The 13,466-nt window shown below is 34.0% G+C and overlaps 2 protein-coding genes across 2 annotated transcripts; both read right to left on the minus strand.

Moving 5' to 3' along the window:
- Nucleotides 1–1,001: 1,001 nt before the first annotated feature.
- Nucleotides 1,002–4,270, minus strand: LOC120209241 (myosin-binding protein 2-like). Its single transcript, XM_039208295.1, has 3 exons — nucleotides 3,029–4,270; nucleotides 2,852–2,906; nucleotides 1,002–2,768 (listed from the first exon to the last, which is right to left on the minus strand). Exons 1-3 carry the CDS (start codon nucleotides 4,163–4,165, stop codon nucleotides 1,405–1,407), a joined length of 2,556 nt encoding a protein of 851 aa, XP_039064226.1. The 5' UTR covers nucleotides 4,166–4,270; the 3' UTR covers nucleotides 1,002–1,404.
- A 5,552-nt stretch (nucleotides 4,271–9,822) lies between these two features.
- On the minus strand, nucleotides 9,823–12,199 carry LOC120209245 (transmembrane protein 214-B-like). The gene is made up of 10 exons (XM_039208299.1): nucleotides 12,152–12,199; nucleotides 11,951–12,088; nucleotides 11,574–11,762; nucleotides 11,345–11,482; nucleotides 11,103–11,221; nucleotides 10,893–11,025; nucleotides 10,658–10,786; nucleotides 10,495–10,575; nucleotides 10,281–10,415; nucleotides 9,823–10,195 (listed from the first exon to the last, which is right to left on the minus strand). Exons 1-10 carry the CDS (start codon nucleotides 12,197–12,199, stop codon nucleotides 10,058–10,060), a joined length of 1,248 nt encoding a protein of 415 aa, XP_039064230.1. The 3' UTR covers nucleotides 9,823–10,057.
- Between the last annotated feature and the right edge of the window lie 1,267 nt (nucleotides 12,200–13,466).

Raw genomic sequence — 13,466 nt, forward strand, 5'->3', positions numbered from 1 at the left:
CAACATTGTTCAGACTAATTATTTTTCAAACATATAATAATATAACTTGGCATAACTATGTTATTAACAAGAGATGTGATTAATATATAAGTATAGTTTGGGATGAAACTGGAATGTTCAAAAAATTTGGAGTTCACAGTTTGCAGATAAATTTGAAATTTTCAAGAATTTGAGGATTGATTTAGAATGGTAGTAATAGTTTAGGGATAAAATTGGAATATTTAAAAGTTAAGAGACTAATTTAAAATAAGGGCCAAACTTTGAGGACATGTGATGCAATTAATTCTTAAATAATAAGGGTTAAGTACACAAGTGGTCCCCCAACTATAGGATACTACTTTATTAGGTCCCTCGACTATTAAAAGTTACAAAATGGGCACCCAACTATTCCTTATGTCCCAAACTCGTATTTTTCGCTAACAATTGTTGATATTCTAAGTGGAACGTTAACTCATTGATTGATATGATAAAATCTGATCCTAGAATCTCAAACGACTATCATATCACAATCATCATGTTAACATCCGGCTTAGAAAACTACCAACTTCTAACAGAAAATGACGAGTTTAGAACATAATGAACAATCAGATGATCATTTTGTATCTTTTAATAGTCGAGGAACTTGATAAAACAACATTCTATAGTCATGAGACTATTTTGTAACTTTTAATAGTAAATGAACTTAATAATACCGTACATTATAATCGGGGACCATTTGCGTACTTTACCCTAATAATAATTGCATGGATTATTTTATTGGAAAAACAGTGTCGGCTCGGCATGTTAGGTGGTGTCTTACGCTTGAAACAACAATCAATTCTGGAAAGCAATCTTTGCTTCTTAATCTGAATATAAAATCAAAATATTTTACTCTTTCTCTGTTGTTTTTATTCTTCTTCTGTTTCTTTACAATCTGCCTGTCAACCTCAACCATGTCCCATGGAAGTTCATAACAAGAAGAAGAAGAAGAAGAAGAAAAAAAGAACAGCTCCAAAATAATATAAACGAACACTCACTTTATATAATTTACAAATCGATGCATGTAGTTTACAAGTAACTCAACTTTGCCCCCCAAACTACGAAGAAAATGATGCAAATGTGTGTGAACGAAAATGGGGTTACTTACCCTTTCATTTCCCTTCCCTAAGAAGAAGAGAAAAGAGCTTTGCAACCTGGAAAATGCAATGGGAAAATGGACAGACTTTCGATTGTTGAGAACATCGAACCGTGTTGCCGCCGTCGATCGTTGCCGGAGTAGGTATTTTTTTTGGTGGCTAAGCAACTCTGATTGAGCATCCTACAATGATCAAGCACATGAAGTCTTGTACATGTCTATGATATGAAATTATGAATACATTGAACTGAAGATTATGATTTCCCGAGTGTTATCTGATGAATTCGACACTATATAGCGGCGTCTTCGATACTTCTTACTCGAAGTTCGACGCTCCTCAGATCACGAAGGTGTTGTAAAATCTGTTGAAGAAGACAGACCCCTTTATCTCCTTTGTTCAATGAGCTGGTGCAATGTTTTATGAACTCCCTGTCTGCCTCGAGTGCTTGTAATCTCTCGTACGCATCATCCACTTCTTCCTTGATAGGGAGCGTTTTGCTCTCGAGTTCGGGTGAGGAACGTCGAAGGGATACGGAATGGAAGCCGTTTTCAGGTCTGTTTGATGTCTTATCTTCGATGTCTGCATCGGAGGCGTCAAAATGTGGGACAAGTCTCTTTGCATTGGCAGCCATGGGGATCACTTTGTCTTCCTGATGTTTCCCATGCGCTCCCTTGAAATGACCATTGGCAACTCCATTCGTTTCGTGCCCAAAATCGGGACTCTGGTGGAAGCCGCTACCGTTCTCGTCGTAAAAGTACTCGAAATGCTGTTCTGCTTCTTCATCATTCAGTGAAACCAACTTCTCTTCCAAGACCTTGAGTTGCTCTAGAATGGATACCCTCTCTTCCTCGAAGCAAGCCAATGACTCCTCCAAATACAAGACTGCACTGGCAGGGGTGTTCCGGTTAACATCCTCTCGAATTCGATGCTTTTCGAAGCTATCTTCTCCCTTAGATTCATGATTCAAATCGATCGATACACCATCACTGTTCTCAGCATTGCAACAAGATGCTGAACTTGTGCTCTGAGTGCTGTCGTTTTTCCTTCTTCTCGGCGTCAACGTACTCTCTTTAGCCTCGTAATCCAGCACCTTCCTGCGATATATCTCGAGTTCCTTCTCGAGCTCCGCCTTCTCTTTTTCCCTCTTGACCATAAGTTCATTGAGAAGCTGCAAGGCTTCCTGATCATACTCGGACTGTTCTTCCATCATCCTCTGATACTGCAATGCTTCCATCTGCATTGCTGCTTTCTCTTCTTGAATCCTAGTTATCATCGCCATTGTTTGGCTCGTGGCCACCGCGGAAGCACTCCTCTCTTCTTCGAGCTCCGTATACAAAGCATTTAAGGCCTTCCTTTCCGTTTTTAATGCCGATTTCAACTTCTCAACAGTTAGTACCCCATCAGCACCCTCAATGTCACCGAAAACACTTCCATCAATAGAATCTTCCGTCCCGGAGTCTCTTCTGTCGAGCAACAGCAATTTCTTGTGCAACAGGTGGAAACTTTCGATCGAAGTCGGCATATCGGGAACTTTATCTTCCTCAATCTCATAAAGATCAGAAGATAATGAGAGATGGTTCTTCATTGCTTGGTCACTTGTCTCAACTGGTGCAGTTTTAAACTGGGTTGGTTCTTCCTCAGCATCATTGGAGCCTAATGCAACGAAACACAAGATTAACACATCAAAGAACAAAATATTAAAACTAAAACATTCCAAATATGAAATTAAGATTCACCATGATCTTCTTTTGTGCATTCATCCAAATTTTGCATTTGAATATCTTCATTTGGCTGATTTCTGCAGAAATTGCAGAAAATTGATGAACTGTTCAAACTGTTAATGACTCAACAATATGCTTTTGGTGAAATTTATACTAAATTGGATAAAAAAAAGTACCTTGATTAGTATCTACATTGATTTCCCCTTCCGTTGTTGCAGCATTTGCTTGAACATCATCATCATCATCTTCCTCCTCATTGGACTCCATTGATTCAACTACTGCAAGCTCTGCAATACTGGTTTCATTTTCATTCTCAGTCTCATTGGTCGAAAGGGGTGTTACTTCTTCAGCTGGACTGCAACTATTCTCCATAGCCAACTCGACCGGTGCCGGACTAAGCGAATCGAAGTCGAAAATAACATCTTCATTATCAGAAACACCTTGATCTTCCTCTCTGAAATCCGCATCAGAATTCATTAATTCAACTGGAATCAAATGACAATCATCCCCCTCGATGTAAAACTCCAGATGTTTGGCTAGAATCTCAGGAGGCTCCATTAACCCCTGGTTTTCCATTGACAAAATCAAGTCTCCTTCAACAGATTCTTGATCTTTCTCTATAGCCACATCATCTCCATCAGCAGCCACTTGATTGCAATCAAAGCTAGAAATGAAACACGAAAACTCATCTTTTTCCATTCCTCTCCCTTCATCGCCATCAGAAATGATGCCAACGCCCTTGTTTTCTTCAATCCTCTGTTCATCTTCTTGATCATCAGCCACAAAACCTGATCTGATTCCGTCTGAAGCATTACCTTTATCAACTTTTTCCCCAGATTCGGCAATGAAATTCCCTTCCTGGGGATTATCCAGAACCTCCCAAGAAGGCTTGATCATGAAATAAGGAAGATTCCACTTTTTCTCCAACACGACATCGCAATAAGAACACTTGAAATTCTCATCGCCATATTCCATCACTTCCGGCGACGACGAGGACAAGCAATCCCCGCACATATCTCGAGATTCAGACAGTCTCCGATGGTTCGAGCAAAAAACCAGTTTAGAAATCTGATTGGCATGATCATCACACACGAGATCTCTACAAGAATTTTTGTACTTTGACGGCTCGAAGACATGATTGAGCCTAGAACACCAAAGGCAGGGCCTTTTAAGACCAAAGTAATCAGCAAACTTGATGATCAGATAAGAAAACACAGAATTCAAAAGGAGCAGAACGATCAGAATCCATTCTAGCAAAACATAGACAAGAATAAAACCTATCCTGTTAGTGTTTTTATGCAACGTAGTTGCGAATTTGTTGGCAGCCATTAATGAAGCTCTGTGTTTTCTGCTATGTACAGAGAGATTTTAGAAGTTATCGAAATGGACAAAACAAGAAGAAGAAGAAAATGAAAGAGCTTAGCTTTCAATGAGAAAGAAAAAAAAAGGAAGAAGAAGGAAGAAGAAGAAGAAGAAGAAGAAGGAAGAAGAAGAAGAAGAAGAGGAGGAGGAAGAAACTAAGAGTCGGGAAAGTGGTATTTCAATAAAAGAGAGAGAAGAATCATTGAGCTTAGAGAAATGGGTATTATACTTTTGGACTTGGAAATTCATAACAGGTGGTTTGAACAGAAAAATGACAGCTAAAGAAGCCTGGAAAACTCAGGGAAAATAAATTCATAAACATTGATAAATGCAGTAGAAAAATTCCGTAGAAAAATAATGTTTTCGGTCAAATATTATCTAAAACATAACTTTTTACTAGATTTTTTAACCACGTTTATTTATATAGGTAATTAGAATCGATCAAAATAATAATATTTTTAATTTTTTTTTATTTATTTTGTTATTTAAAATAATAATAAAACCAATAAAATTTTATTTTAATCGTATATTAAGACACCGTACCGAAAAAAACTTTGAGTCACTGTAAAAAAAGTATTCCTCTTTTTTTTGTTTTTTGTTTTAATAATTTCAAAGAATCAAATCAGAAATTACTATATAAATATTATAATAATAACAATGTTTATGGTAAGAAAAAAGTGGTAAAATTTTCTTCGAATTTCAATGGAAAGGGACAACATTGTTGGCAGTGATAAAAATTATTGGATTACATAGGTCTAATTGAATTTATTTTTTGATTTAATATGAATGTTACGTTATTTGTCGGGAGACATTATAAACACAATGACTATAGTGCTTTATTTTTATGATAATCGTGACATTCTAATTACGTGAAAAATGAAGAAAAATTAAGATATCTTCAGCCCTCGTTTTTATTCTACAACATCTCTATCTCTACTTCAAAGATAAAACAGTAATTCATCTCCAGCATTATCTCTACACTACCACAAACTCTACTTTATTTACAATATTTAACTATTATAATATTTAACTTATATTTAATTTTTATTTAATTGTATAAAAATTACAATAAGAAAAACATAAAAGATAAAATAAGAGAAAATAATGCAACAAAGAAAAGAAAAAGAAAATAATAAAAGAAAGTAAAAAATAAAAAAAAAACTAAAAATCAGAAAAATAACAAAAAACTATAATATGTAGCGCAACTACAATGTAACATCAATTATAACGTGCAACTATAACTGTCGTCACAATCTAATATTAAAATGACGATGAACTAAAGTTAAAATTTATCTCTAAAGTAGATATTACAACTACTCCAGCAATGCGCAAAAAGTCCATACATGTACCAATGAGATGGTGGAGACCACTCTCAAAGTTAAATGTGGGCTCCATTTTAGGACATATTGCTAATTCATGTTAAATCTCAAATACTATGATTTTCATGCAAAATTCTTCAGATTAATGGCTTTGATAGAAATTAGTTCTATTAAAAAAATTAAAGTTTTTGTTATTTTATCAATAAAAAATGCATAAATAATTTGACGTCTTTAAAAAATTATAGAAAGATATGATATTTTTTTAATTTTATATAATGAAAATATTAAATCTAATAAAATAATAATTAATGAGATATTGAGTGGTTTAAACATCTTCCCAAATACATCAAATAACTTACGCACGTTGTAACAAATGCTTTATCTCATCAATTAAAATAAAATAGTCATAGCTATGGTCGATTTTATTTCAATGTTTTTTATATTTCAAAACTAAATTACATTGTTCCTCGCCGAGCTTTACTATCTCATATTTTATTCATCGTACTTTTAATTTTTTTAATTTGCTCAATGAACTTTAAATATCGAATCATTTGCTCAACCTGCCGTTAAGTTTTTTGACGATGTTATGACATGGCACAATCGTCAAAACGACGTCTTTTTGAAAAACACAAATATACACTAAAACGACGTCATTTCGAATAATTTTTTTTCTTCTATTTTCTCTCTACTTTGCAAATAAAGTGACCAGTTGCCGCCACTGGTCGCCGCGTCATTTTTCATTTCGGCCACCATCTACCATCATTGACGGCGGTCGTTCGGTCTCAAAATTCATGTGTTTGTTCGTCTCGACCTCCTGAGTCCGAATCTAGAGGTAGTTCCATCGGAAAATGTCCCAAAATCAGTGAATCTCAACCAAAACGTTCCGGCTTCCTCACTTTTAATCTTCAATTTGTGGACTTTAGAGCAAGTTTCAACAAAATGAAGGTTAGATTCAGACTCAAAGTGTTGAGGCGAAGCGACTCATGAAATTTAGGATCGAGCGACCACCATCTATGGCGGTCGACGATGGCATCCGACCAAATTCTGTTTTTATTTTATAATTGGGTGAGCAAATTATGAGAGAGGGTAAAGTTCAGTAAGGAACAATGTAATTTACCTTTTATATTTTCAATTATTTTATATTAAATAATAATAAAAGTGGCATGTCATCACAACATTAGAGAGATAATAATAGAGTGAGCAAAATGATTCAATCTGTAAAGTTTAATGAGCAAATTATAAAAATTGAAAGTAAGATAAGTAAAATAGGAGAGGAAATAAAATTTAGTGATGAATTGTGTAATTTACCCCTTTTTGACCAAAAGGCATTAAGAAATGATCCCTCAAAGGGGTGAAAATATCTAGTAAACGCTAAAATATTGCAATAAAAATTATATTGGCCCTATGTTGAAAGCATCAATTCTTAGGTCATTTTATTTTCCCCATAATTAATGGTATCTCTCTTTTAATCGACTAATTCATATCAAATTGAATAAATTTTTATACAAGTGTGATCATTTCAACCTAATTTTCTTAATCTACAATATCAAATTTTGAAGTGCCAATCGAATTTAAAGGACTTAATATCACATCTTACTAAATTAATTCACAATTAATTAGACCATTCAGATTTTATAAAACAATATATATATATATATATATATATATATATATATATGAAAAGAAATCAGTCTTGCTTTCTGCATTAAACCCTCCATTTAAATATCAAAGATTTATTTGTTTTGTTTGGATGGAGGGTGGAAGGAGATTTTCATTATCCATAAATATGCTTTTATTATTATTGAAACTCAAGAAGATAAAAATGGTTTAATTGTGGGCTTAGTCCTTTTACTACTCTTGAATTTGACATAATTTAAAATTTCATAATGTTATCAAATAATTCAAATAGTTAACATCGTTAACCATTCAGTTGAAATAATGATAATTTCTCAAAACATCACCCCTTTTAAATAAAATTTTATATCAACATTTTAATTTAAATAATTAACATTGTTAACTATCTTTATTAAATATCAACAATCATACGGTTTAGTGGTATGCGATACAAAATCTTTAAACAAAGTTAGGGTTCGAATTCTGACGTTTGTGAATAGAATAACATAGGTTAAGACCTCATATTGGATCTCTACAGTATTCGATTTGAATCAATCCATTAATAGATCGGATATCGATAGTTATAAAAACTATCTTGAATTAATTAGTGGCATTTAAGATCAACAAATGCATCAATAACTTTTGCAAGCGGAGGGTCTTCTTTCATGCTTAACCTAATCACAATCATTAATTGATTGTCCCTTGTTCTCATATGTAATGGGGTAAGGGGGAGGTAAGATAGTAGGCTGCCCCCAACACCAGGTTGAGAGCAGCTTCCGTAGAAGACTTCCGAATTATGAAATGCCCTCCGTGGGACTCGATCCCACGACCTCAAAGTTAAGAACCTTGTGCTCTACCAACTGAGCTGGATAGGAATAATTCAACTCAATTTTAGAAAAAAAAGGATGCATATGTTAAATAGGATTATAATGCTTAATTGTTGCTTAATGGGGGAAATTGAGCAAATTGAAGGAACTGTAGGGGCCTAAAAGCAATATTACTTAAACTAGATTGTAGATTTCAGTTGAGATAAGCATCAGCTATTGTTGAACTGTCTGAATCAAATTGCTATCTCCATGTACAGAAATATTGCATCTCTCCACCACAATTTAATTGATTAGATTAAATAAATTTAGGGTAAGTAAAACTCGACTCAATTTAAAAAATTATTTTTTATTAAATTTGATGTTAAAAGAAATTGATTAAGCTAGACTCAATCGATAATTTTATAAATTCTAAAAAAAATTAAATAAAGTTTGAGTTATAAAATAAGACTCGAAAACTCAAACATTTTTATAATTAGTTGATTGGTTTTCAAGTTTGAGTCGAGTCTTTAAACTATGCATAATATATATATATAGGGGTATGATTTGCTTACACCATGTAAAACTAATAAGTTTTATACTAATTTATAGTCATTAAATTTAAATAGATAAATGAATTAGATTTAATTAAAATTTATAATCTATAAATACATATATTTTTAACTCATATTAAACAATAGCTCTTTTCTCCCTATCTCAAATCTCAAACCCCTAAACTTAAACCCCAAAATATAAACCTTAAATTATAAACTCTAAACCTAAAACCCTTATCTCAAATACTAAACCCAAACCCCAAATTATAAACAATAAATTCTAAAATCTAAACCCTAATCTCAAATCCTAAACCCAAACCCCAAACTATAAATCCTAAATTATAAACATAAAATCTAAATCTTAAATCCTAAATCTTAAACCCAACCCTGAAAGATATTATTTTATTATGAGTAAAATTTTATTTATTAATTATAAGTTTTAATTAAATCTAAGTCATTTATTTATTTAAATCTAATAACTATAAATTGATATAAAACTTATTAGTTTTACGTAGTGTAACCCCCATTCTCTCTCTCTATATATATATCGAAAACTATTTAAATTAGAAAGCAAACATACTAAAAGTTTATATATATATATAAATAGAAAGCTATTTAAATTAGAAAGCAAACACACTAAAAGTTTTGTAACCGTTTATAAACTCTACTCGAATTTAACAAACTCGATTAGATTTGAAAAATTTTCAAATAAAATTCGAATGATAAAATAAAATTCGTCAACTCAACTATATTTATTCGACTTGACTTGATCAAATATCCATCCTATGCCCATGAGCATTCTAGGAGAAGTACAAATGTCAATAGTAAAGAACCCAAAAAGAAAAGAGGAGGGAATTAAACAGGTGATTGATTGCAATGAGGTGAGTCGAGGTGCTTTTAGAAGATGTGGGACATAAAGGAAACTCCTTTATGCAACCAACTTGAGTAGCTCCCTCAAAAGCTTTTGCACATGCTCTGTATCAACTTGAAGGTGTTCTAAGACTACTAATGATGGATGCATGACCGGAAAGAATGAGCTTTGAGATACCTTCCATGTTACCTATGGAACATGTCTAATTACGATTAAGCGAGATTTTAATCGATCGTGAACTCGAACACGATACTGAAAAGAATGAGCTGATTGCCATGTATGAAAAAAGACCAGACAGAGATCCGGACGCAACAATTTTATGAGGCTAATGGTTTCACAATTAAAGGAATAAACTATGAAGAAATCATCAATGGCAGAACTCATATGCAAAATTTCAATATACAGAAGTCATTGGAATAAATTACTTGTAATAAAATACATGTAATTTGCAGTAAAGCCAGCTGATATGCACGGTTTCCCTCATCCTTGGGCTTCTTTAAGACGAGAGCCTGTGTTGTGAGACTATACTCCTATATCCCATGTTAAAAACACTTTGTTCATCTTTTTCTGTTTTCCCCTTCTTTCGAGCTCGAAACTCAGAATCGAAAAGCTCGTAACGGAGGAAAGAAAGTATCTAAAAGCGATGTCATTAGACTGGGAACTGATAGACAGATACAGTTTATTCCAGTCCGAAGTATCTATGTTGGTAAGGCCAATGCTGTAAGGCACACATGGCCTCGCGATAGTTTTCCCGATATATGCTTACAGTACTTGTCTGCATCCTGATATAGTGCCCGTATCACAGCATCGGACTTGCTGGCCATTGCTTTCTCATTCTGATGATCGCCAAACATAAAAAATGATAATCAGGTCAGGTCTTAAATGACTCGAAATGTTTCCCTTTTGTAGCATAGTAAGTACCTTGTTCCTAAAGCAATTGACGGTTTCCCTCAAAGGGTCAAGAGTATCTAAGTTTACAGTGCGTTCTTTCCATTCATCGGAAAGCCTTTGAAGTATACGAACACTCGATTCTAGGTTGTCGGAATAAACCTCGTCCTGTTTGCACCAAGCAAATGCTGTGGATCGGTAAGAAGATAAAGCCTTTTTATAAACTAAAACAGCTTATAGCTCTCACCCACTGCTTGTAGCATTCAGGGTTCTGGTTCAAACACCATATGACTACTCCAGTGGCTTCTTTCGATAACTCGGGAGAGCTGTTTAGATAAGAGATAAAGCTCAAGCATTCACATCGACAAAATGGAGCCGAGATGAGAGGGGAGAAGAGCGCAAAAAATACTTTCTCCGGCTGCTTTGACAACAGAGCTGAACATCTGCAAAGACATTTGTCTCATTGCTTTGCTTCCATGAACACCAGTGAGAGCCACTTCCTTGATGGTCGGATATATGGCCTCAAACCTTTCTGTCGCCTTCATCAATAACATACAACTTAGAAGAACGCTAGAACCGAGAAACTATAATGATATAACATCTAAGCACCGAGATGGCTTTCGTGCAAATAAACTCTTAACATACCTTCACTCTAGATGATGCAGCAGGGAAGGTCGCTCGCATTAGTATCTCGAATGATGCTGGTGGAACCAAACGTTCTCCTTTTCTAACAGCAGCGTTTACTAAAATCGACCGAACCTTTGTGACAGATAAGATCCTTCACCAAGGAAAACAGTTCAATAAAGCTTATGAATTCGAAACTCGATAACGCACACACTATAGAAGCCATAATACCATTCAACTAGCTGTAAAATTAGATCTCTGGACTGTGGATTACAGTTTTTGCCACCAAGTATAGGCAAGAGGTGATGTGCCCACATGTACAGCCCCACAGGAAGATCTCTTTTGGATGCCTAGACAGAACAATGTTGACGTATGGAACAAGATGCATATCAAACGGGAAAGAGTACGAGTTCGTAAAACACCTTCGGAACTCGTATTCCAGATGGAATTACATCGTTTCTCCATCTACTTACCTGAACTATCATCCATACGAAAACGGGGAGCTTATCTTGTCCTTGATATTTGGGATGCTCTCTCAGCTTTGGCAACACACTAATTAAAGCATCAGGTTTACGCCGCAATACCTTTGCTAATGCCACAAATATACCGACCTGCAAAACATCCCATGTGATACCTCAAAAGCAACAGGTGAACAACGACAGAAAATAACCGGTTCGACGGTAAACTGCCGATATATCTTACCTTGGACTTTGCCGATGTCTGTTGCACACCTTTCTTGGAGCTCTTAGCACTTGCTTGTTGGGCAGCCAACTCCTCAAGAATGATGTCTAAAGACCATAAGACGAAGAAACCAAGTACCTCGAGGGATTGTTGGCTAATCCAATCAACAGATGTCTTATAAAAAGCATCAGAGATATGTGAAAGTGGTATCTGTTAATGTACAAATTAGCAGAGAAGATATCACAAAGAATAAACGCTAGTGCATGTCGAAAACACGTATTTGCACGACCACGAACCGGACTGGTAAAAGCATGTATAATAGCACGTTAATCCAATCAAATTAACAACAAATCAGGCATTGCTAAAAGTTTTCAATTTGACCTAATAAAGAAACTCACATCAACAAGCTTGGCGACGGTGCTTTCCCTGAACATCTTCAACCAAGGGAACTGCCCCGATACCACTTGCTGGAATGCCTTACCATAGAAATCTGCAAACTTTTGCACTTGGATTTCTTCCTGTTCGCTACTCAGTTCCTAATTCACCAAACAAATGAAGAAATAGATAAACGGATAATATTTGATTGGACACCATTTCACCATTCTTTTTACAGCCTTCATAAAGCAACAGCACGTAAGAGTGTTCATTTTTACAGTTTTAATCGAATTAATCGATCGAATCGAATTAATTAATTTAATTTGATTATCACCAAATTAATTCAATCAGAGAACGGATAATATTTTTTTATATTTGATTATCGATTAATTCGATTCAAAATCGATTAATTAATCAAATTATTTGAAATTATTAAATATTAAATATATTATATATTAAATACATTTTTAAGCTCGAATTCATTAAGATTTAAAGTTCAATTATTTTTTAACCACTAGACTCATTAAATTACTAATACATAATTAAATTTTAATCCAAATAAAAAAATATTTCTATTATATTTAAATTAATCTAATTAAAAATATTAAAAAAATAGTTAATTCGATTGACCGAATGAAATAACTGAACTTTCTTCGGTCGGTTAATATTTTCAAAAAATAGTTCATTTCGATTAACGGATAAAGAAAAATATTTGTTTAATTCGGTTAATAGAAATTCAGTTCAGCCGAATTAACCGTTTGAACACCCCTAAAAACATGGCTCTCTCGCCTTGCACTTCGAGGATCAGAGATGGATAGAGAGGTGTTAGGATACGGTCACACTTTTTAGAAATTTTAAGTTCTTTTATATTTCATTTTTTATTTATATTTTTTTATTAATTATCTAGTTTTGCCTCATAGATTTTTATAATTTCACACTCCTTAAAAATAGTTAATATAACTTATTAGTTTATTTATAACATGAACTTTTTATTTTATTTACCTTATTAATTTATAAATAATCATATCATAATTTTATATATTGCATTTGATAATTAATTGTATCAATAGAGTCTATTTATCTTATTAACTTATAAATTATCATATTATTATAAATCTCTAGATAAAGATAAATAAATAAATAAAATCTTGATAATTTTAGTCGTATTTATTTATTTATTTATTTATCGTTTTTAGTCTTAAGGTTATACCGCAAAACAATCCCTACTAAATTAAAGTTAAAACGAGAAATATGTAATGGAAGATGAAAACGTAGCAGGTGTCGGTGAAGTGACGTCGTCGTCGGCACTCCTCCGCGACAATGAGTGAACGGCCTCGTCCACCACCAAAACGTGGTGGTCTGGTGATGGACCCCACCCCGGACGGGAATCTCAACACGTGTAGGCATCACATGGCGAACGGGACCCACAAATCAGGAATAGTTTACTCCAAGTACTGATTCACCGTCAAAACGTATTGTTTCCACACGTGTAATCTTCCCCCTACTGAAAAATTAGGAGGCATTTAGTTAGATGGAATC

Source organism: Hibiscus syriacus, unplaced genomic scaffold (genome assembly GCF_006381635.1).
Source record: "Hibiscus syriacus cultivar Baekdansim isolate YM2019G1 unplaced genomic scaffold, ASM638163v2 tig00018481_pilon, whole genome shotgun sequence".
NCBI lineage: Eukaryota > Viridiplantae > Streptophyta > Magnoliopsida > Malvales > Malvaceae > Hibiscus > Hibiscus syriacus.

Coding starts and splice junctions, on each gene's coding strand:
- LOC120209245 (XM_039208299.1), bottom strand. CDS start 12,199: ATGAACACTCTTACGTGCTGTTGCTTTATGAAGGCTGTAAAAAGAATG. Junction 10,787..10,892: donor CTGCATCATCTAGAGTGAAG/GTATGTTAAGAG, acceptor TTATTGATGAAG/GCGACAGAAAGGTTTGAGGC. Junction 10,576..10,657: donor TTGTCAAAGCAGCCGGAGAA/AGTATTTTTTGC, acceptor TCTTATCTAAAC/AGCTCTCCCGAGTTATCGAA.
- LOC120209241 (XM_039208295.1), bottom strand. CDS start 4,165: ATGGCTGCCAACAAATTCGCAACTACGTTGCATAAAAACACTAACAGG. Junction 2,907..3,028: donor CAACGGAAGGGGAAATCAAT/GTAGATACTAAT, acceptor TGCAGAAATCAG/CCAAATGAAGATATTCAAAT. Junction 2,769..2,851: donor ATGCACAAAAGAAGATCATG/GTGAATCTTAAT, acceptor TCGTTGCATTAG/GCTCCAATGATGCTGAGGAA.